The sequence below is a fragment of the Panthera tigris genome, chromosome B3 (genome assembly GCF_018350195.1).
Source record: "Panthera tigris isolate Pti1 chromosome B3, P.tigris_Pti1_mat1.1, whole genome shotgun sequence".
NCBI lineage: Eukaryota > Metazoa > Chordata > Mammalia > Carnivora > Felidae > Panthera > Panthera tigris.
In genome coordinates, this window is record NC_056665.1 from 124,587,728 (window position 1) to 124,610,583 (window position 22,856).

Below are 22,856 nucleotides of genomic sequence, written 5' to 3' on the forward strand. Positions count from 1 at the left end.
CTATCTAATGAACTTTTTCTGGGGTGGGCGGGCACTTGGCCGCAGTCTATGGGCTTCATCAGCAGCACAGTAATGCGAATTTCCCTGGGTGCGGCCAGCATTCAGCCATTGCTTGGTGAGACCCTCCGCAGAGGGGCAGAACGGGTCAAAGCTGCAGTCCCTCAGAAGTAAGGGGCCAGGGAAAATGGCCACATCTGAGACAAAACTCGGGAGAGAGGTACAACCTGGGGCTCAGTCACGGACAGTGTAAAAGCAGGGAGTGGATGAAAGCTGAAGACAAAGGACGGGTGAGATATTACTGATCAAGGAGAAGAGAGTTCCAATACTAGAGACTGGGTAGCTGGGTGATCCCATTTTCACCACTCCCACACATGCACATATGCACTTACAAGTGCCACAACAATCCACCCCAGTAGGCTAGCAACACCATCTACTGGAGAACTGAGCGGTTAAACTCAGCCCCGCCCAAATGGGCCAACCTCACTCTTCAAGAACAGAAATCTCACCACCTGCTTAGTTTATGGACTATAAAGCCCTTCATAGTCTGACTTCCAGGGCAAAATGAAGTAATTTCAGTCGTATTTCAGCATGTTAGCAGGTCCATCTATTCACTTTTTTTTTTTTCATTTCTTTTCTCTTTCTTGAATACAGAAAGAGAAAGAATTCACTTTTATTTTCCATTTTTACTAAAAATATTTTTCTTTAATTTTGTTACTATATTTTTTACTTTTGTGTAAATTTTTTCAAATTCTAGTTTACGTCCATCATTTCATTTTAGTCTACTTCAGTGTATTTTTTTCAAATTTTCAAATGATTTCCTTTTTTTTTCTTCTTTCCCCTTTTCTCTAATCTATCAAGCCACTTTCAACACCCAGACCAAAACACACCTAGGGTCTAGCATCATTTATTCGATTCTTTTTGTGTGTTTTTAATTTTAATATTTTTTTAATTTTAATTTTTTTACTTTAATTTTTTCTACCTCATTAATTCCTTTTCTCCCTTCAAAATGACAAAACGAAGGAATTCACCCCAAAAGAAACGGCAGGACAAAATGACAGCCAGGGACTTAACCAATGCAGATACAAGCAAGATGTCTGAACCAGAGTTTAGAATCATGATAATAAGAATAGTAACTGGAGTTGAAAATAGATTAGAATCCCTTTCTGCAGAGATAAAAGAAGTAAAAACTGGTCACAATGAAATAAAAAATGCTATAACTGAGCTGCAATCACAGATGGATGCAGCAGCAGCAAGGATGGATGAGGCAGAACAGAGAATCAGTGATATAGAGGGCAAACTTATGGAGAATAATGAAGCAGAAAAAAAGGGAGATAAAGGCAAAAGAGCACAATTTAAGAATTAGAGAAATCAGTGACTCATTAAAAAGGAACAACATCAGAATCATAGAGGGGAAGAGAGAGAAATAGGGGTAGAAGGGTTATGTAAGCAAATCATGGCAGAAAACTTTCCTAACCTGGGGAAAAACACAGACATCAAAATCCAGGAAGCACAGAGGACCCCCATTAGATTCAACAAAAACCAACCATCAACAAGTCATATCATAATCAAATTCACAAAATACTCAGGCAAGGAGAGAATCATGAAAGCAGCAAGGGGAAAAAAGTCCTTAACCTACAAGGGAAGACAGATCATGTTTGTAGCAGACCTATCCACAAAAACATGGCAGGCCAGAAAGGAGTGGCAGGATATACTCAATGTACTGAATGAGAAAAATATGCAGCCAAGAATTCTCTATCCAGCAAGGCTGTCAACCAAAATAGAAGGAAAGATAAAAAGTTTCCCAGACAAACAAAAATTAAAGGAGTTTGTGACCACTAAGCCAGCCCTGCAAGAAATTCTAAGGGGGACTTTCTGAGGGGAAAAAAGATGAAAAAATAAATAAATAAATAAATAAATATTAATAAATAAATACATACATACATACATACCAAAATCAACAAAGACTAGAAAGGACCAGAGAACACCACCAGAAACTCCAACTCTACAAGCATCATAATGGCAATAAATTCATATCTTTCCGTACTCACTCTAAACATCAATGGACTCAATGCTCCAATCAAAAGACACAGGGTAACAGAATATTTAAGAAAACAAGAGCCATCTATATGCTGTTTACAAGAGACCCACTTTAGACATACAGACACCTTCAGATTGAAAGTAAGGGGATGGAGAACCATCTATCATACTAATGGTCAACAAAAGAAAGCCGGAGTAGCCATACTTATATCAGACAATCTAGACTTTAAAATAAAGACTGTATCAAGAGATGCAGAAGGGCATTATATCCTAATCAAGGGGTCTATCCACCAAGGAGACCTAACAATTGTAAGCATTTATGCACCAGATGTGCGAGCACCCAAATATATAACTCAATCACAAACATAAAGAAACTCATTGATAGCAATAGCATAATAGTAGCAAACTTCAACACCCCGCTCACAGCAATGAACATATCATCTAGTCAAAAAATCAACAAGGAAACAATGGCTTTGAATGACACACTGGACCAGATGGACTTAACAGATATATTCAGAACATTTCATCCTAAAGCAGCAGAATATGCATTCTTCTCCAGTGCACATGGAACGTTCTCCAGAATAGACACATACTGAGACACAAATCAGCCCTCAAGAAGTACAGAAAGATCGAGATCATACCATCCATATTTTCAGACCACAATGCCATGAAACTCAAAATCAACCACAAGAAAAAATTTGGAAAGGTAACACATCAGAGTTGATATGAATCAATTAAATTTATTACTAAGATCTGAAAAAGCCCTAAATCTGTTGTTATAAAAACAGCAAAATAATAAAATACAAATTAGAATGTCTTTTAATGTTAGCATTTAATGGAAGAAGGTACAAGAAGCAAAAGCATTCTGTTTATGGGATTGTATTCTAGCTTTTCAGTATGTTGATTCCTCATATCCTGAACAATATCTGCTGGTTTAAAATCCATTTCAGTAAATACTTGTTATATATTCTGCTGCTGTAATCTATGCAATAACCATGTCATCCTAAATGCAGTGTCGACAGATTTCTCAAAGTTCAATTAATGACCAACTCTTGCAGAAACAGCTGGATCCACGTGTACATTTTTAATTTCAACAGTTACTGCCCTATAGAAAACTAAAATAAAATAGACTTTTACTCCATGAATAATCAAACTTAATAAATACACATATCACACTCAAATGGGTAGAATGGAGACAACTAATAAGCTGAAATTTCCTTGTGGTATGAGGCCCATGCAATATTGATTATTACCAAAATTAAGTCTTAACAGAAAATATTTTTCATAATATTATGTTATAATTAATAACTATTCCCTTCCAATGGGAAGTATGAAAGAAAGAAACTAAACCAACAAAATTCTATGAGTCACAAAGGATTAACAAATCAGATCTTGGCATGTGTGATAGGAACCAATACTTTTTGCTTCTCAAAGAAAATTGTGTCCTGTAAACTTTTAAGATATATTTTAGTTACTGAGAAAATGCACGATAAGCAACTGTAACCTTAGAACAATGCACGATAAATGTCATTAACAATGGTTACCAACAGAACTGAAATTGGTGGGAGATAAGGGTAGGCATTCATTTTTCTTTCTATATTTGTACAGTATTTTAAAGTTTTCCACAGTGAACATGTCTCACTTTGGTAATTGTATTTTGAACTTAAATCTGGATGGGAAACAGCTGCAGATGTTGTGAAGTTTAACATTCAAATAACAAAACTGCATGTTCTCTGACAGCATGCTATCATGAATTCACAAATACAACACAATATGTCAAACAGTTATGAAGTGTAAATGTTGACTTCAATTGGAATAAGTGAGTCACAAAAATCTATATTAAGCCTTGTACAAATTAGAAGCAAACATCATGTGGCCTTCAGAAGACCTTCTAAAATTCAACATTATTGTTAAGTTTTGCATTAGGAAATTGTTTCTCAATCAGGACTACATACACCCACATGAGGTATGAGATGCCCTCACTTAGGTGAACCCTTACTTTGAAAGGAAATTATAGAAAACACAAAACAAGCTGTAGCAACACAACTTGATGGGATGAACTGGCAGGTGAACAATTCAACCAGCGCACAATTAAGTGTGTGTAATTTTCCAGGTTTAAACAATATACAGGATATGCCCTGATAAGCTGGGCACACTGGACAGCTGGGTAAACTGGTGAATTATACACACCAATTACACCAATGAGCTGAGTGCTAGTGAAGTATGACACCAGTTGTGCAATCATAGGTCTATCTGATGTGTAGTAAATCTTGATACATGGTAATAATGGTATGAAAGAAGTTGGACTTTTTTTAAATTCAACTGTTAACTTTTAGCTCAGTAATTACAAGTCAGATCCCCATTAATGCCCTTGACCATGTAGAGACTTCTTACTAGTTTTATTTGCTATATGAAAGAAATAGAAATAAAGTGATAACTCTTCATTATGGATTCTTTGTCAGTAGTGAAAGGTGAACCATTAACAAATGTGATGTGCACTATGCAAATCAGTACTTTCAAACTCCAAACTCAAACTATCCCAAATAAACAATGTCCACAGCTTACTCAGAACTAAAAAACCTCAGCAGAACACTGAGGATTTCTGAGTTTGGAGCAAAGTCTTTGTATAAGCATGCTCACAAGTTGCGCACCTATGTACCAAGCAAAAGGAGCTTCATACTACAGCTGCAAAATAACAAGTCCTGGCAAAAATAGCATTAGAAATATCAAGTATAGTAAAAGAATCTGATACATATGAAAACATTCAGAGAGTTTCATTTCCAAAAATGACAGATCAGATAATTTACACCAAACCTTCCACTAAAAGAACCTGAAAAACTAGAAATAATATTTTAAACAAAAATCAGTTTTAAGGCACTAGAAAGCTAAAAAAGAAGACATAGGAGACCAACATGAAAGAGAAGAAAGAAAGTAAGAGAGATTAGTCCATCTTTTTTCCCTGAAATATCAGCCTGCTTCAGAAAAAGCAGTTGTGACACTTAGAAGCTAAATAGAGTTTTTAACCAATGTGTGGAGTTACGGGGGGAAAACTGGAGTTGGGTACCTTTCTAAGGAAGGAGATCCCTGGTTGAACTTCCCCCACTCCACACCCAGCCTTTAGGCTAGAATCCTGAAGAGCTATCCACTAGCAATAAGGTGAACCAGAAACAGCTGAACCCCAGCACTGAAGTTTAACACTGAATCAGCTCAGCAAAAATAACAAGGAAATCCATGATTGTTATAGCTCTTAGTCTATAACAAAAAGTAATTATGTCCTCTCATACACAATAATTATCAAATTATTCATTCTTAAATAAGAATGAAATGTATTTTCTGTCAAACAAAAGTAACTGATCAAAAATAAACAGTACACAAAAACAATTGTGATCGAAATCCAAGAAAAATGAGAAAGAACAGAAAAAAAACAGACCATTAGAAGATCTAGACAATGGATGGGGCACCTGGGTGGCTCAGTCAGTTGAGCCTCTGACTTCAGCTCAGGTCATGATCTCATAGCTTGTGAGTTCGAGCCCCGCATTGGGCTCTGTGCTGACAGCTTGGAGACTGGAGACAGCTTCAAATTCTGTGTCTCCCTCTCTCTTTCTGCCCTTCCCTGCTTGTGCTGTCTCTGCCTCTCCCTCTCTCTCAAAAATAAATAAACATTAACAAAATTAAAAAAAAAAAAAGATCTTAACAATGGAGTTATGAAAGATACATAGATTAAGGATTTTGGCAAAGAACTACAAAATTAAAAATGATGAAATGAAAATTCTAAGTGAAACATGATAAGCAGTGAGTGGATTAATAGAGTTGGTTAAGCTGAAGAGAAATTATATGAAAGTTCAGAAGAAAATATTCAAAATAAAGAATGAAAACAATGAATAAAAATTTATAAAAATGAACCTAAGAAACAAAGGGAATAGGTACAAATCAAAAGAACACAACTAAGCTCACTATAGTAAAATTGCAGAAAACCAAAGAGTAAGAGGAAAAACTCAAAATCAAATTGGAGAAAAATATATATGACTATCAAAAAAGCACCAACAAGGGGCGCCTGGGTAGCCTCAATGGGTTAAGTGTCTGACTTCGGCTTAGGTCATGATCTCACGGTTTGTGAGTTCAAGCCCCGCATCGGGCTCTGTGCTAATAGCTCAGAGCCGGGAGCCTGCTTTGGGTTTTGTGTCTCCTTCTCTCTCTGCCCCTCCCCAACTTGTGCTCTGTCTCTCTATGTCTCTGAAAAAATAAATAAATGTAAAAAAAAAAAAATTAAAATTAAAAAAAAAAGCACCAACAAGACTCACAGCTGACTTGTCAACAGCAACAATGGAACTGAGAAATGATAAAATATCTTCAAAATACAGACAAGGGAAAAAAGGAAAAGGACTATTTCAAATTTTATATCCAGTGAAAATCTCTTTCAACAAAGAAAGTAAAGACATTTCAGACAAATACAGAGATGGTCTGTCACCAAAGAACCCACTCCAAATGAAATTCTATATTGGATTTTTTCAAGTATATATTCACTGTAAAGGAAATTTCAAATTATGTTCTTAGGGCAGAAAAGGAATCTCAAAATGCAAAAAGGAATGAGAAAGAAATGAAGACTGCTAAAGAGTAAATATTACTGTATAAAACATTAATAGTAATGTCTTATGTGGATCAATTATATAAAGAATGAAAATTACTGACAATAAGAACATGAAAGTGGAAACAAGTTAAAGGAGTTAGGGTGTTCTTTAGATCCTTGTATTTTCTGGAAAAAGCTTGAAGTGCTAGTTTATATTTATTAAGATTTGATAAATTAAGAGTGAATGTTTTAATACCTATATTAACCATGAAAATATAACAAAAGAAGGTACAATAGCCAAGATAATAAATATGGAAAAAATTTTAAAATGAATACTTGGGGTGCCTGGCACACTCAGTTAAATGTTTGACTTCAGCTCAGGTTATGATCTCACAGTTCATGGGTTCAAGCTCTGCACTGGCAGTGTGGAGCCTGCTTGGGATTCTCTCTCTCTCTCCCTTTCTCTCTGCCCTTCCCTGACTCACGCTTTCTCTCTCTCTCTCTCTCAAAGTAAATAAACTTTAAAAAAAAATTTTTTTAAAGAAAACTAATAAATCCAAAGGACACAAGAAAAAAATGTAAAAAAAAAATACAGGTGAAACCAACTGAAAGGAAACATAATATGGTAGATTTATATAAATTAAATGAATATTTACATAAATGTAATAGGGTAAATCCTCCAAATAAAAGACAAAGATTGTTAATTTTTTTAATATTAAGTGACACTCTATAGTGTCATAAAAATATCAAAGTCAAAAAGCAAATCTTAAAAATTATGTATAAGACATAAGACCTCTAGATTAAACACTATAATATAGCAATGGAAGGATTTGCTATGTTCATGAACTGGAAAACTCACATTGTAAACATTTCAATGCTAAGTTGACCTATAGACACAATGAAATCTAATCAAGATCCCAGGTTTTTAAAATTTCACATGCTGATTCTAAAATGTATGCAGAAATGCAGAGTAAAAATTACACAAAATAAACTTGAAGAACAGAGTAAAAAGACTAACTCTAAGAGAGAGGAGTCAACACGGCAGAGAAGTAGGGGGACCTGAATTTCCCTCATCCATCAGCACAGCAGTATTGAGGCCAGAAGACTTGGAATTCCAGGAATCCTGGTTAGAGTGACAGAAACATCTCCAGGGGCCCAGGTGACAACTTGTCAGGCCAAAGGTGTGTGACTGCGAATTGGGAAAGATAAAATAGGTGGGGAGGCAAGGAGGGGAGGGATCCGTTTCTGTGGAGACAAAAAGAAGAGAAAGAGAGGCTGTGGAAGTGTAGGACTGTATCTGGACAAGAGAAAAACCATGGACCGGGGAACAGAAAAAAACAGAGAAAGAACCAATTTCTAACATGATCCAGGGTTGTGAGTCTTCCTCAACTGGCAGATTGGAGCCTGCCACCCTTTATGTATGTCTAGGGGGAAGGCAGAGCCAGCCCCTGGCTGGGTAGTGAGCTCAGAGGCAAAGTAGGAGAGAGCAGTTCCTTCCCTTGAATGCTGTAGGAAGAAGGTATACAGCCATTCCAAGGACAAAAGACCCGGCAGGCACCTGCCAGCCAGAGGCCTTTGTTGGCTGGCTGGGCAGAATGATACTACCCTGGAACCAGGGCAGAGCGGGATCCTTTAAGACATGGGGGTTTGAATCCCAGCAGAGCGCTGGGAGGCGCGGGAGACAGTGGAGCGGGACAAACCGGGTTCACGCCCACGCAACACTGTGAGGACAGCCTGAACAGAGTGGTTTGAGACACCTGGTCTGGGGAGGAGAAACTAGGTTGTCATCGTTTTTCTCCCCATCACCAACAAGGTGAGGCTTCAGGGAACAGGACAGCGGCCTCCCAGTGGAGGCCAGACCCACCTACACCAAACCCCACCCCTCCCTGCCTGATAACTGTGTATTTACCGGAGCAGGATGGGCTCTAAGGAACCAGACAGCCCCTCCTCCAGACCAACGCAGCCACTGGTTCCAAGGCACCATCAGGTATCAGTTCTCCAATTTTGCATTTTCTGATTTGATATTTGGTCAATTCTTATTTTATATATACATTTTTTCTTCCTTTTCTTCCTCTCATTTCTTCCCTTCTCTGATTGTTGGTTTCTTTAAGCAGACATTTTTAATCTATTCTTTTTACATCTCTTTCATATCTCCTTCTTCTCTATTTTCCTGTCTCTCTCGGGATTAAGCCATATAGTTTCTCTGATTTTCTGCCTGGTCACTTTTTTTTTTTCTTTTCTTTTTCCCAACCCCTGTCATTTCTCTCTTTGTATGGGATAAGGCTTCTTCCACCACCCTCTCCTTTTTAAATTTTTTCCAGGGTTTCTTCAACGCACAAATCAAAGCACACCTGGTGGAAGGTCCAAACCACCACTACGAATAGGGAGATAAAGCAACCAGACTCACAACAGAGAGCATGCAACACACTCCAAAAACACCTCCTGAAGGGCCAGTCCCAGGACAGTATATGACCTTTTTTGAATATAGTAGTGCTCACAGGTACAGGACACATAACAAGTTATTAAAACATATAAAGGACAGGAAACTAGGTAACATGACAAAAGAATTCTCCTCAAAAGAAATTCCAGGAAGAAATGACAGCTAGAGGATTGTTCAAAACAAATATAAACAATATATCTGATCAAGAATTTAGAAAAACAGTCATAAGAGTAATAGCTGGGCTTGCAAACAGCATAGAAGACAGCAGAGAATCTACTGCTGCAGAGATCAAGGAGATAAGATACAGTCACAATGAATTAAGAAATGTTGTAAATGAGGTGCAAAATAAACTAGATGCAGTGACAGCAAGGATGGAGGAAGCAGAGGGGACAATAAATGAAACAGAAGATAAAATACAGAAAATGATGAAGCTGACAAAAAGATAAGAAAATACTAGACCACAAGGGGAAAATTAGAAAATTAAGTGATTCAATGAAACGTAGTAATATCTGTATCATAGGAGTTCCAGAAGAAGAGAAAGAGGCAGAAGGTTTACTTGAACAAATTATAGCTGAGAATTTCCCTAATCTGGGGAAGGAAGCAGACATCCAAATCCAGGAGGTACAGAGAACTGCCATCAGATTCAACAAGAAAAGGTCTTCACCACAGCATATCACAGTGAAACTGGCAAAATACAAAGATAAAGAGAGAATTCTTGGGTGGCTGGATGGCTCAGTCAGATAAGCATCCAACTTCAGCTCAGGTTATGATCTCGCAGTTCGTGAGTTTGAGCCCCGCATCGGGCTCTGTGCTGACAACTCAGAGCCTGGAGTCTGCTACGATTCTGTGTCTCCCTTCTCTCTGTCCCTCACCTGCTCACACTCTGTCTCTCTCTCTTTCAAAAATATATAAACATTAAAAAAATAATAAAACAAAAGATAAAGAGAGAATTCTGAAAGCAGCGAGGGACAAACGGGCTTAACCTACAAAGGGGGTAGATACATAAGGATAGTAGCAGACCTGTCTACTGAAACTTGGCAGGCCAGAAAGCAGTGGCAGGAAACATTCCACGTGCTGAATAGGAAAAATATGCAGCTAAGAATCCTTTATCCAGCAAGACTGTCATTCAGAATAGAAGGAGAGATAAAGTCTCTCCCAGACAAACAAAAACTGAAAGAGTTCATGACCACTAAACCAGCCCTACAAGATATCCTAAGGGGGCCTCTGTGAGTGGAATGCTGCAAAGACTACAAAGGACCAGAGACATCACCACAAACATGAAACCTATAGATAACACAGTGACACTAAATCCATATCTTTCAAAATCAGTCTGAATGGAAATGGACTAAATGCCCAAATCAAGACATAGGATATCAGAATGGATAAAAAAAAAACCAAAAAAACAAAAAAACAAGATCCATCTATATGCTGTCTACAAGAGATTCATTTTAGACCTGAGGACACCTTCAGATTACAAGTGAGGGGATATAGAGCCATCTATCATGCTACTGGAAGTCAAAAGAAAACTGGAGTAGCCATACTTCTATCAGACAAACTAGATTTTAAACTAAAGGCTATAACGAGATGAAGATAGGCATTATATCATAATTACGGGGTCTATCCATCAAGAAGTAACAACTGTAAATGTTTATGTCCCCCATATGAAAGCACCCAAATACATAAATCAAATAATCACAAACAAAGCAATCTTATTGATAAGAATACAGTAATTGCAGGTGACTTGAATACTCTACTATAGCAATGAACAGATCATCTAGGAAGAAAATCAATAATGAAACAATGGCCTTGGACCACTGTCCAGATGGATTTGACAGATATATTCAGAACTTTTCATCCAAAAGCAGAATACACATTCTTCTCACTGGAAAAGAATGCACTGTACATGGAATATTCTCCAAGAGAGATCACATATTGGATTACAAAACAGCCCCCAATAAATATAAAAGAATTGAGATCATACGATACACATTTTCAGAAACTTGAAATCAACCACAAGAAAAATCTGGAAAGCCTCCAAATGCATGAAGGTTAAAGAACATCCTACTAAAGAATGAATGGGCCAACCAGGCAATTAAAGAAATTTAAAAATATATGGAAGCAAATGAAAATGAAAACACGACAGTCCAAACCCTTTGGGATGCAGCAAAGGCAGTCCTAAGAGGCAATTTGGGCCTATCTTCAAGTAACAAGAAAAATCCCAAATACAAAACCTAATCATTCACCTAAAGGAACTAGAAAAAGAACAGCAAAAAAAACAAAAAACAAAAAACAAACAAAAAAAAAAACAGACAAAAAAAAAAAAGCCAGAAGAAGAAAAATAATAAAGATTAGAGCAGAAATAAACAATATAGAATTCAAAAAAAAAAAAAAAACAAAAAAACAAAAAAACAAAAAAACAGAACAGATCAATAAATCTACGAGCTGGTTTTTTGAAAGAATTAACAAAATTGATAAACCCCTAGCCAGACGTCTCAAAAAGAAAAGAGAGAACGCCAATAGATAAAATCACAAATGAAAAAGAAGAGATCACAACCAACACCACAGAAATACAAACAATTATTAGAGAATACTACAAAAAATTATATGCCAACAAACTGGACAACTTAGACAAAATAGACAAATTCCTAGACACCCATACACTACCAAAACTCAAATGAGAAGAAATAAAAAATTTGAACAGACACATCACCAGCAAAGAAATTGAATCAGTTATCAAAAATCTCCCAACAAATAAGAGTTCTGGGCCAGATGGCTTCCCAGGGAATTCTACCAGACATTTAAAACAGAGTTAAGACTTATCCTTCTCAAGCTGTTCCAAAAATCCACAAATAAATAAATAAATGGAAGGAAAGCTTCCAGACTCATTCTATGAAGCCAGCATTACCTTGATTCCCAAACTAGACAGAGACTCCACTAAAAAGGATAATTATAGGCCAATATCCCTGATGAACATGGATGCAAAAATCCTCAACACGATAGTAGCAAATCGAATTCAACAGTATAAGAATTATTCACCATGGTTGAGTGGGATTCATTCCTGGATTGCAGGGCTGGTTCCATATTCACAAATCAATCAATGTGATACATCATATTAACAAAAGAAAGGATAAGAACCATATGATCCTGTCATAGATCCTGTCAATAGATGCAGAAAAAGCATTTGACAAAATACAGCATCCTTTCTTAATAAAAACTCAAGAAAGTCGGGATAGAAGGAACATACCTTAACATCATAAAAGCCATATGTGAAAAGCCGACAGCTAATATCATCCTCAATGGGGAAAAACTGAGAGCTTTTCCCAAGATCAGGAACATGACAGGGATGTCTACTCTCCCCACTGTTGTTTAACATAGTGTTGGAAGTCCTAGCCTCAGCTATCAGACAACAAAATGAAATAAAAGGCATCCAAACTGGCAAAGAAGAAGTCAAACTTTCACTCTTCACAGATGACATGATACTCTACATGGAAAACCTGAAAGATTCCATCAAAAAGCTGCTAGAACTGATCCATGAATTTGGCAAAGTTGTAGGATACAAAATCAATGTACAGAAATCAATTGCATTTCTATACACCAATAATGAAGCAACAAAAAGAGGTATCAGGGAATCAATCCCATCTACAATTGCACCCAAAACCATAAAATACCTAGGAATAAACCTAACCAAAGATGTAAAAGATCTGTATGCTGAAAACTATAGAAAATTTATGAAAGAATTTGAAGACACAAAGAAATGGAAAAACATTCCATGCTCATGGATTGGAAGAATAAATATTGTTAAAATGTCAATACTACCCAAAGCAATCTACACACTCAATGCAATCCCAGTCAAAATTGCACCAGCATTCCTCTCAGAGCAAAACAAACAATCCTAAAATTTGTATGGAACCACAAAAGACTCCGAATAGCCAAAGTAATGTTGAAAAAGAAAACCAAAATGGGAGGCATCACCATCCCAGACTTTAGCCTCTACTACGAAGCTGTAATCATCAAGACAGTATGGTACTGGCACAAAAACAGACACATAGACCAATGGAATAGAACCCAGAATTGGACCCACAAATGTGTGGCCAACTGATCTTTGAAAAAACAGGAAAGAGTATCTAATGGAAAAAAAGACAGTCTCTTTAGCAAACAGTACTGAGAGAACTGGACAGCAACATGCAGAAGAATGAACGTGGATCACTTTCTTACACCATACATTAAAATAAACTCAAAATGTATGAAAGACCTAAACATGAGACAGGAAACCATCAAAACCCTACAGGAGAAAACAGGCAACAACCTTTTTGACCTCAGCCGCAACAACTTCTTACTCAACACATCTCCGAAGGCAAGGGAAATAAAAGCAAAAATGAACTACTGGAACCTCATCAAGATAAAAAGCTTCTGCAATGCAAAGGAAACAATCAACAAAACTAAGAGACAACCGACAGAATGGGAGAAGATATTTGCAAATGACATATCGGATAAAGGGTTAGTATCCAAAATCTATAAAGAACTTACAAACTCAACACCTGAAAAACAATCCAGTGAAGAAATGGGCAGAAGACATGAATAGACACTTTTCCAAAGAAGACATCCAAATGGCTGACACATGAAAAGATGCTCAACATTGTTCATCATCAGGAAATACAAATCAAAACTACATTGGGATAACACATAATACTGATCAGAGTGGCTAAAATTAACAACTCAGGATACAACGGATGTTGGCAAGGATGTGGAAAAATGGGAATCCAATTGCACTGTTGGAGGGAATGCAAACTGGTGCAGCCACACTGGAAAACAGTGTAGAGGTTCCTCAATTAAAAACAGAATTATCCTACAACCCAGCAATGGCACTACTAGGAATTTATTCAAAGGGTGCACAAGTGCTGATTCATAGGGGTACATGAACCCCTATGTTTACAGCATTGGTTTCCACAATAGCCAAATAATGGAAAGAGTCCAAATGTCCATCAACTTACAGATAAAGAAGATATGGTTTATACATACAATGGTTTACTTACTACTTGACAATGAGAAAGAATGAAATCTTGACATTTGCAACATGAATAGAACTGGAGGGTATTATGCTAAGTGAAATAAGTCAGACAAGGACAGATATCATATGTTTTCACTCACATATGGAACTTGAGAAACTTAGAAGACCATAGGGGAAGGGAAGGGAAAAAAATAGTTTCAAAGAGAGAGGGAGGCAAACCATAAGAGACTCTTAAATACAGAGAACAAACTGAGAGTTTATGGGAGGGGCAGGGAAGAGGGAGAAATGGGTGATGGGCATTGAGGAGGGCACTTGTTGGGATAGGCAGTGGGTATTGTATGTAAGCGATGAATCATGGGAATATACTCCCAAAGCCAAGAGCACACCACATACACTGTATGTTAGCTAACTTGACAATAAATTATATTTAATAAAAACAAACAAAAAAGACTAACTCTACTATAGCACAACTTATCATTAAGCAACAGTAATCAAGACCATGTGATATGGGCACTGGAATAGACAAATGAACCACAGGATCAAATACAAGTCCAGAAACAGAAGCCTGCAAATGTGAACATTTGGTGTATGACCAAGACAGGACTGTAAAGTAGTAACAAAGGGCTGATTCTTTCAATAAATGAAACTTGGGGGCGCCTGGGTGGCTCAGTCAGTTAAGCATCCGACTTTGGCTCAGGTCATGATCTTGTGGTCGCGAGTTCAAGCCCCACGTCGGGCTCTGTGCTGACAGCTCAGAGCCTGGAGCCTGTTTCAGATTCTGTGTCTCCCTCTCTCTCTGACCCTCCCCCGTTCATGCTCTGTCTCTGTCTCAAAAATAAATAAATTTAACAAAAATTTAAAAAAATAATAATAAATAAATAAAAAATAAATGAAACTGCATCAATAGATATTCATATAAAATGTATGATCCCTACTTCACACCTTGAACAACTTACCAATTCCAAGTACATACTAAGTCTTTATGTAAAAGTTGAAACAATAAGCTTCTAGAACATTACATAAGAAAATATTTTCATGTTCTGAAGATAGGGAACAATTTCTTAAACAGATTTAAAAAAAAAAAAAAACTAACCACAAAAGAAAAGATAGAAAACTGAACTAGATTATTTTAACAGAAGACCCCATGAAGGGAGAGTTAAGAGAATGAGAGGCTGAAGACTATTGGAGATAACACTGAAATACATATAACTGACATTGTGCTCATATACAAAATATATAAAGACCTCCCACAAGTCAATAACAAAAATACAAGGAAGCCAATAAAAAAAGGGGGACAAAAGAAGTGAACCAGTATTTCAAAAAAGAAATTGCCAATGACCACAAGAATGGAGTAGATTATTACTAGGCAATTCAGTAAGAAATTGGAAACTCTGGAAAAAACAAAATGCAAAAAATGCTCATCATCTAGTAATCATAAAAATGCAAATTAAAACCATGATGAGACACTATGCACACCTATCATAATGGCTATTATTTAAAGACTAATAATACCAAATATTGGAAAGGATAAAAAGCAACTTGAATTTTCCTACATTGCTAGTGGGAGTGTAAATTAACATAACCACTTTGGAAACCTGTTTATCAGTATCTACTAAATTTGAAGGCACCTAGAAATTGCACTCCACATTACATACTAACAGAACTGCACATACATGTGCACTAAAATAATAAATAAGATTATTCATGGCAGCCTTCTTTGTAATAGCCCAAAATTTGAATTAATTCAAATATCCATCATAAAATGTTAAAATACGTTGCGGTAAATCCATACAATGGAATGTCAAAGAGCAATAAAAATGAACAAACTACAAGTATATGATTAGCAAGATTAGCAAAAAACAGACATAAAAAACACACCCTGTATAATTCCATTTATGTAAAATATTTAAAACAGGCAAAATTTACCAATGGTATTAAAAAGTCACAAGAGTGGTCATCTTTGAAAAAGAAGGAGAAATTAGTGACTGGGATGGAGAATGAGGAGGCTTCTTGCACAGTGGTAATGTTCTATTTCTAGATCTGGGTGGTGGTTAAAATGGGCCTGTTCACCTTGTAATAATTCATTGAGTTTTACAATAATATATGTACTTTTCTGTAAGTAAATTATACCTCCAAATTTAGAAAATTAAAAATTAAAAAAAAAAAAAAAAAAAGATGAAGCTTCAGCAGGTTCCACTGTCAGGTGATGGGTTCCTTTCTAGAATATAGGAGAAGAGCCAGAAGATCATTTATTAAGCTACAGAGGATCTTGAAGCTACATTCTTAAAAGTGTGTGCATTCCACTCCTGTTTAGGCAGTATGAAAATCAGACAATGGCATAGATTTCTTGCTGTGTAAACCACTGCAATTAACTAAGAAAGGCACCAATCTGTTAATATGAGAAAATACTTTTTTTTTTTTTTTTTGAGGTGTGATAGTTGAGGTATTTTAGACTGGCACAATTTAAATCTTGGTAATGCCTGGAAAAATCTAAGACTTTATGTAAAAAAAGAAATATCCCATATTCCGATCACACATCAAATGCCATATCATCACACACTAACTGTGAAGATCTTGTCTATTTCAACAGAAGATACACATAATATCTTCACCTCTCTGGGGTGCTTCGCAAAGAAATCAGCACCAAGAGCACAAGAAGAATGTACTTTTCATATGGCCAGATGTTTACTCAAATTTTTGAAATGGGCAAATTTCACTGCAAAAAGAGTAACTAAGTTGATCTCTTTGAAAACAGAGTATATCCGTCTCTTAGCATATGCAGGCAAGAAATTCAAATTCTAAAATAAACTCGACATATCTGTGTAAGGATCTATAAACATAATAAAAACTGCAGAAAAAAAATATCTGCTAATATACTTTCCGTTTGAATAAAACATGTTAAGGAAAAAAATTCTGCTACCATTCCTGGTCTTGAAAAAACAAAAGGTGCTATGGGATATGAATAAATACACATTGCTCCTTAAGTTGATAAGTTTCCAAGTTTAAGGACAATTTCTATTGATTTTTTTTTCTCCTAAAACAAACAACTGATGATGCAAAGAAACAGACACTGTATGTACTTCATTTTTCACTTCAATTCCACCAACAACAGTGGGTTGATTAAAAGAAACCCCTGAATGACGACTCTCAACAATCTGAGTTTGAGAAAATAAAACTCGAGAATTAAGAGTCTTTGCAGCAACCGATTACACACCTAAGTGAAATGAAAATACTTAACGAGGGGTGCTACAGAGTCCCTATCAAAAAATTCCGTATTTCTAAAACATCATTTAAGAAAAGCCATATAATCACTGGGTCAGTGAAATTTAAAATATCTTTTGAATATTCATAAGGAAACTCTAAAAATTAGACAAATAATAATTCAATCTCTAATATATTACCATTGTAAATATTTTAATCTTAAACACCCCAAATTCATGAACACTTTATAAGAAGTACAAGAACATAATTTAGATAAAATGGCGTGTATCATCCAAAAAGTTAAGATCTACTAAACTTCAGCGCGATTACAACCAGGCCCACCACTCTAACATCTGTGTATGAAATTTGTTTTATAAACAAACAGTTCTCACCATTTCTTGCTTTTGGGCTTCGTTAAGTTTTTCAGCTAATTCTTCCAAAGCCCTTTTTGTTTCAGCATCCGACCTAGGCAAAAAAAAAAAAATATTTTAAGTTGGCTGTTTGAAAAAATATACACAGACAGTGAAACATACAACATGTTATTACATAATATTCTACTGCAGTGGTTCCTAAATCTTAGCAAACATATGAAATACCTGGAGGGCTTATTAAGACAGACTGCTGAATCAGTAGATCTGCAATGGGATCCAAGAATGTGCATTTCTACAAATTCCAAGTTGATGCTGATGGTGCTGATCTGGGAATTACACTTTGAGAACAAGCGCTACACTGGACCATTACCTTCAATAAACAAGTAGGTTGCAATATGCCTCATTTTAAATTAAGAAGAAAGGAAATGGGGGGAGGACTAAATGTGATCTCAAATCCTCTCTAGCAATCCGTAACCAAATTACATCAGTGTGTGCTGTACAAAGTCCGTCCTCATCAACTTACCTCCCTATTACCTTTTTTCCTAACAGATTAATAACATACATGATAAATAATGAAACAGCACTGAAAGAATTACAAATAAAACCAAAGCCTGTCTTCTCTCACACCTCCTTAACTCTGGTTCCACTCGCCACTGGCACCCATGCTCAACCACTTCCACGCTTCATTCTTTTGCTGGTTAACTCTGCCATTTTCATCTCTAGACACTTTCAATTAACTCTCTGTTTTGAAATATTTAGTTCACTGATACCCCTCTCCAATTTCAGATACATTCATTACTATTTTTAGTTTTTCTACTGGTTATCTATGTAACTTACATAATATATTTATACCTCTTATGAACTATTCCATCATAAAGAATTGATGCTTTTGGTTATGTCCTATCATGTTTCCATTTTCATCAGCTTCATACCTACATTGTTAACAGTCTTGTGCTTTTGGTTTTGTCTAGAGTTTCTTATTATCTTTTGGCCTTATATGGCCCTTATGTATCACATTATTAATATTTTTCTCTGACTTCTTACAGAATCACCTATTAAGAATCAACTCCATTCTTGTGGATTACATTCTTCTCAAAGGACACCTACTTCCTACTCTAATTTAGAGTGAATATTTCCTGGATTTGCTACATGGTTACCATTCTGGGGACTGCTTTCACCAAATCTCTGGATTAGTTTTATTATTTCTCATCACCTGTATCTTACTTTTTCTTGGTTACCATTTTACTTTACTTATGTGTTCTTAGGTAATTTACTCAGAAAGAAGTTACCCTAAAGGTAAATATTCTAAGTCTTTAAATCTCTGAAAATTTACTTGCACCTCTTTCTTGGCTTTGTGGTTCTTTGTACCACTGGACTTCCCACATCTCACTAGCTGTTCCTTCTCAAGCCACCTCTTTTGTGTATATGAGACTTCTAATACTGGAACTTTTTGGCACTAAGCCCTGTCCTTGATACTCTCCATAAAGCTGCTAGATATTACCCATTTTCAAATACCACTCCTGTATGCTCACCACTCTTAAATTTGTATCTCTAACAGACTTTTCCTTTAAGCTCCAGAGTAAACATCTAGCTGCATATATTACATCTGGATGTCTCACAAATATCTCACACCTAACATATCCAAGGCCAAACTCTTAACCTCTAGACCTGGCATATCCCTACCAGTCTTCTGGCACTCAAATCAGACATCTGGGAGTCATCCTTGGTTTATTCTCTTTACCCCCCATATCCAATCTACTGCCATATCCTGTTTCTTCAGTCTCCAAAAACCTGTCTTAAACATATCTGTGTCCATCTCCTCCTTGCCAGAATCATGGTCAAGCAATCATCTCTCACATGCTAATGCAATAGTTTCCTAACTTGCCCTTCTCAAATCAATTTTCCACATGGCATCCAAAGTGACTTCTGAGTTAAACTTTATTAATGCTTTCTAAAAGCTTGCTTTCCAGTACATTCATTATTCATATACCTTTTGCAATAAATACCAAAAAAAATGAAAAATTAGTCATTAAATATCAATCTTTCTGAATCACAGAGAAACCTACATTTAACCTAGCAACCTCTTACCCAGTATTTTTATAAACGTAAATTAAGAATTTGTGGTACAAGTAAAGCAGAATTGGATCCGGATATCTTCCTCATCTATTCACAAGAAAGTTAAGTCACCAATTTCACAAGAAACTTGACTTCTAGTTTGGCTTAAATAAAGTTTCTCTGCCTCACACATGCCTCTGGATCACACAAACTATTACCAGATGGTACCAGCTCATGGATCAGAAGATCCCCAGTCTACCACTGCACATCCAAATGACCACTGAAACCAATTAACGAAATCAAACCTGCAATTTCTCCTGGGTCTTCCAACAGGACAAATTCCTGAAATTCATGTTCCTAGTGCTTAATTTGTACCCTTTCTTCAGATGTGTAAAAGCTACACAATAAAGCAATCCAAGAACAGACTATACTAGAATGTTGACACCATTTTGCTTATTTTATCAACTTGTCAAAAATAAATACCTAGTTTTAAGTTAACTAACAAATACTGGTTTAAAAGAATGACAATACAACTCCATAATACAGCTCAAAATTCAGGAACTTAATTTCTTTATTCATACCCGCTATATATGAAAATGATCTTGAACCACAGGGTGCTGTAAGTGGTAAAGAGCAGACACTCTGGGGCCGTAATGCCTCTACCTGAATCCTGACTCTACCACATACCCCATTTGAACTCCAACAAGCTGAATTACTTCATCTCTCTACCCTGTTCCACATCCAAAAAATGGAAAAAATAATGATGATTACCTCATTAGGGTTGTTATAAGAATTAAATCTAAATCTGGCAAGAAGTAAGTGTTCCATAATATTAACTACTAATAGTAGTAATAGTAAGGACTTTAATTCTTATTACTAAATTTCCTATGTTCCTCATTTAAAAGCAGGTAAGTTATACAGAGTACAGTTGATAATCACATATTTAACATTTATAGCTTTGACCCTTTTTGAGACAGCAACAAAAAACTGGTGTATGGAATGATTTTGTTAGATGGAATGGGAGTTAGCAAGTGAACTTGGTAAACAAATTTCAATTCAGCTTTGTTGTTCCCCCATCGCTGCTCTAGAGAAGAACTCTGGAGAGTCACTCTAGAGACTGACTCTAGAGAAGGATAAAGACTTTGGTTTCCTGTAAAAATATGGCCTCCAAATGAAGGCCAACTGTCACTGCTAATGATGAAAATGAAAAGACAGTGAGGAAATTTTAAATAAAGTGATACTTGCTGGGCACTACATAAAATTGACAAAACTGCAGAGCTGGCAAATATAAACTACTTACTTTTGAAGATTTCAACTGAAAGCTAAAATACTGGATTCTACAATGGCTCATGTTGACAAATGCCAAACTATGCTTTTTTTTTTTTTTTTAAGCTTCACTGTTGGTGATCTGGTCTCCATCTCTGTTTCTCTCTCTGTCTCTCTCCAACTACTTGCAAATCAACCTCTTTGCTAAGGTCTCACAATGTATCTCTCCATAATGGCAGTACTCCAGTGCAGTAAGTTAACATGTTTTTAAAAATATGAATTTAATTTGTCTAACACTGAGTCACAATACATTCTAAATTCAAAGGATTTTAAACTGTTCTATTAATAAATTTTAAAATACTGGTATAAAAACAGCACTGTTTTTGAATTCATGCAAACATATCAATTACAGAACTTATTATGTTCTTCTAATAACTTATGCCTCCAACAAAAACCATATTCTGCTTTTACCGGCTTCTTCTGGCAAATTCCCGATTGAAATCGTCTCCAAGCCGAACTTGTTCACTGCTGAGGTCTCGGAGGGACTGATGAAAAGCATGAAACTAGTAAAAGCAAAACATAGTTATCCATTTAGGATTCTGTTTAATTCTTCCATGAAGAGGAAGAGCTTACTTTTTGCTGTAATGCCCAAATTTCATGTTAATAAAACAAAATAAATGTCTATTCTGAAACATTTTTCCAAAGAAAAGCAACTTTTAAAAAGTTATATATAACATTAACCATCACATCCTCTATAGTACACTAATTCCAGTCCTTTTAGATACCCCTTCCCCCCTCAAAAAAAGAGGTCGGTAAACTTTTCCTGTAAAGGGTACAATAGTAAATATTTCAGGCTTTCAGGATATATAAACTGTCAAAATTAGTCAACACTGTCATTTAAGCACAGAAGTAGCCATAAACAAAGGAGCATGGGTGGCGGTATTACAAAAGAACCCTATTCAACTGGACCACATGCCATCGTATGCCAACCCATGCTGCAGAGAAACTCTTGCCCACATGCACCAGGAACCATGTACAAGAATGTTTGGAGCAGCACTGTTCACAATGAAAACGCTGAAAACAAACACAAAGTCCATTAAGAACGGAACATATATAAATTGTGATATGTTCTCCCAGTGGAGTATAACACAGCAATAAAAATGAAATGATCAAACCTAAGTACACATTAGTAAGGTTATAATGTCAAAAACATAACATCAATTGAAAAAAAGCAGAAGAAGATATACAGTATTATTCTATTTGTATAAAGTTTACACACAGGGAATACTAAACAAGATGTATGTATTATAATTTTTTTTTTTTTTTTAAGCAAGAGAATGGTTATTATAAAAGTCAGGATAGTTGATAGCCCTGGGGAAAGGGGAAGTGCAAAAGAGGCTTTAGGGGTATAATAATGCTTGGATTCTTGGCCTGGATGGTGGTTACATAGATTTTCATTTACATTATTGTACTTTTAATTGTAAATATGTATACCATATATGTATCTGTATACTATAATTTACAATAAAAAAAAAATTTAAGTTATAGAGATTTGCAGAAACAACAAATCAATCCATTTCAACAAATGTACATTGAGCAACTAATCAGTGCCAGCAACTGTGGTAGGAAATAAGGGGTTCAGAATTTAACATGGGATACAGACATGCAAACAAATGACAAATGATGTGCAGAACATTACGGAAAACACACTGTCTGGGCGCCTGAGTGGCTCAGTTGGTTAAGCATCCAACTCTTGATTTCAACTCAGGTCAAGATCTCACAGTATGTGAGTTTGAGCCTTGCATCAGGCTCTGCACCATCAGTGCTTGGGATTCTCTCTCTCCCCTGTCTCTCTCTCTGCCCCTACCCCACTTGCTCTCTCAAAATAAACAAACTTAATTTTTTTAATAA

The 22,856-nt window shown here is 36.1% G+C and overlaps 1 protein-coding gene across 15 annotated transcripts in view; it reads right to left on the minus strand.

Annotated features, from left to right (window-relative positions):
• Positions 1-22,856, minus strand: part of CEP128 (centrosomal protein 128) — a 388,434-nt gene that overhangs the window by 331,007 nt on the left and 34,571 nt on the right. For all 15 annotated transcript variants that reach the window (XR_006219018.1, XM_042990256.1, XM_042990257.1 and 12 more), the window contains 2 exons: positions 21,417-21,508; positions 17,646-17,718 (listed from right to left, as the gene is read on the minus strand). Coding sequence is in view for 14 of the 15 variants with exons in the window: in XM_042990256.1 (XP_042846190.1) it covers positions 17,646-17,718; positions 21,417-21,508 (165 nt within the window). In the remaining variant the exon portion in view is untranslated. The remainder of the gene's footprint in view (positions 1-17,645; positions 17,719-21,416; positions 21,509-22,856) is intronic.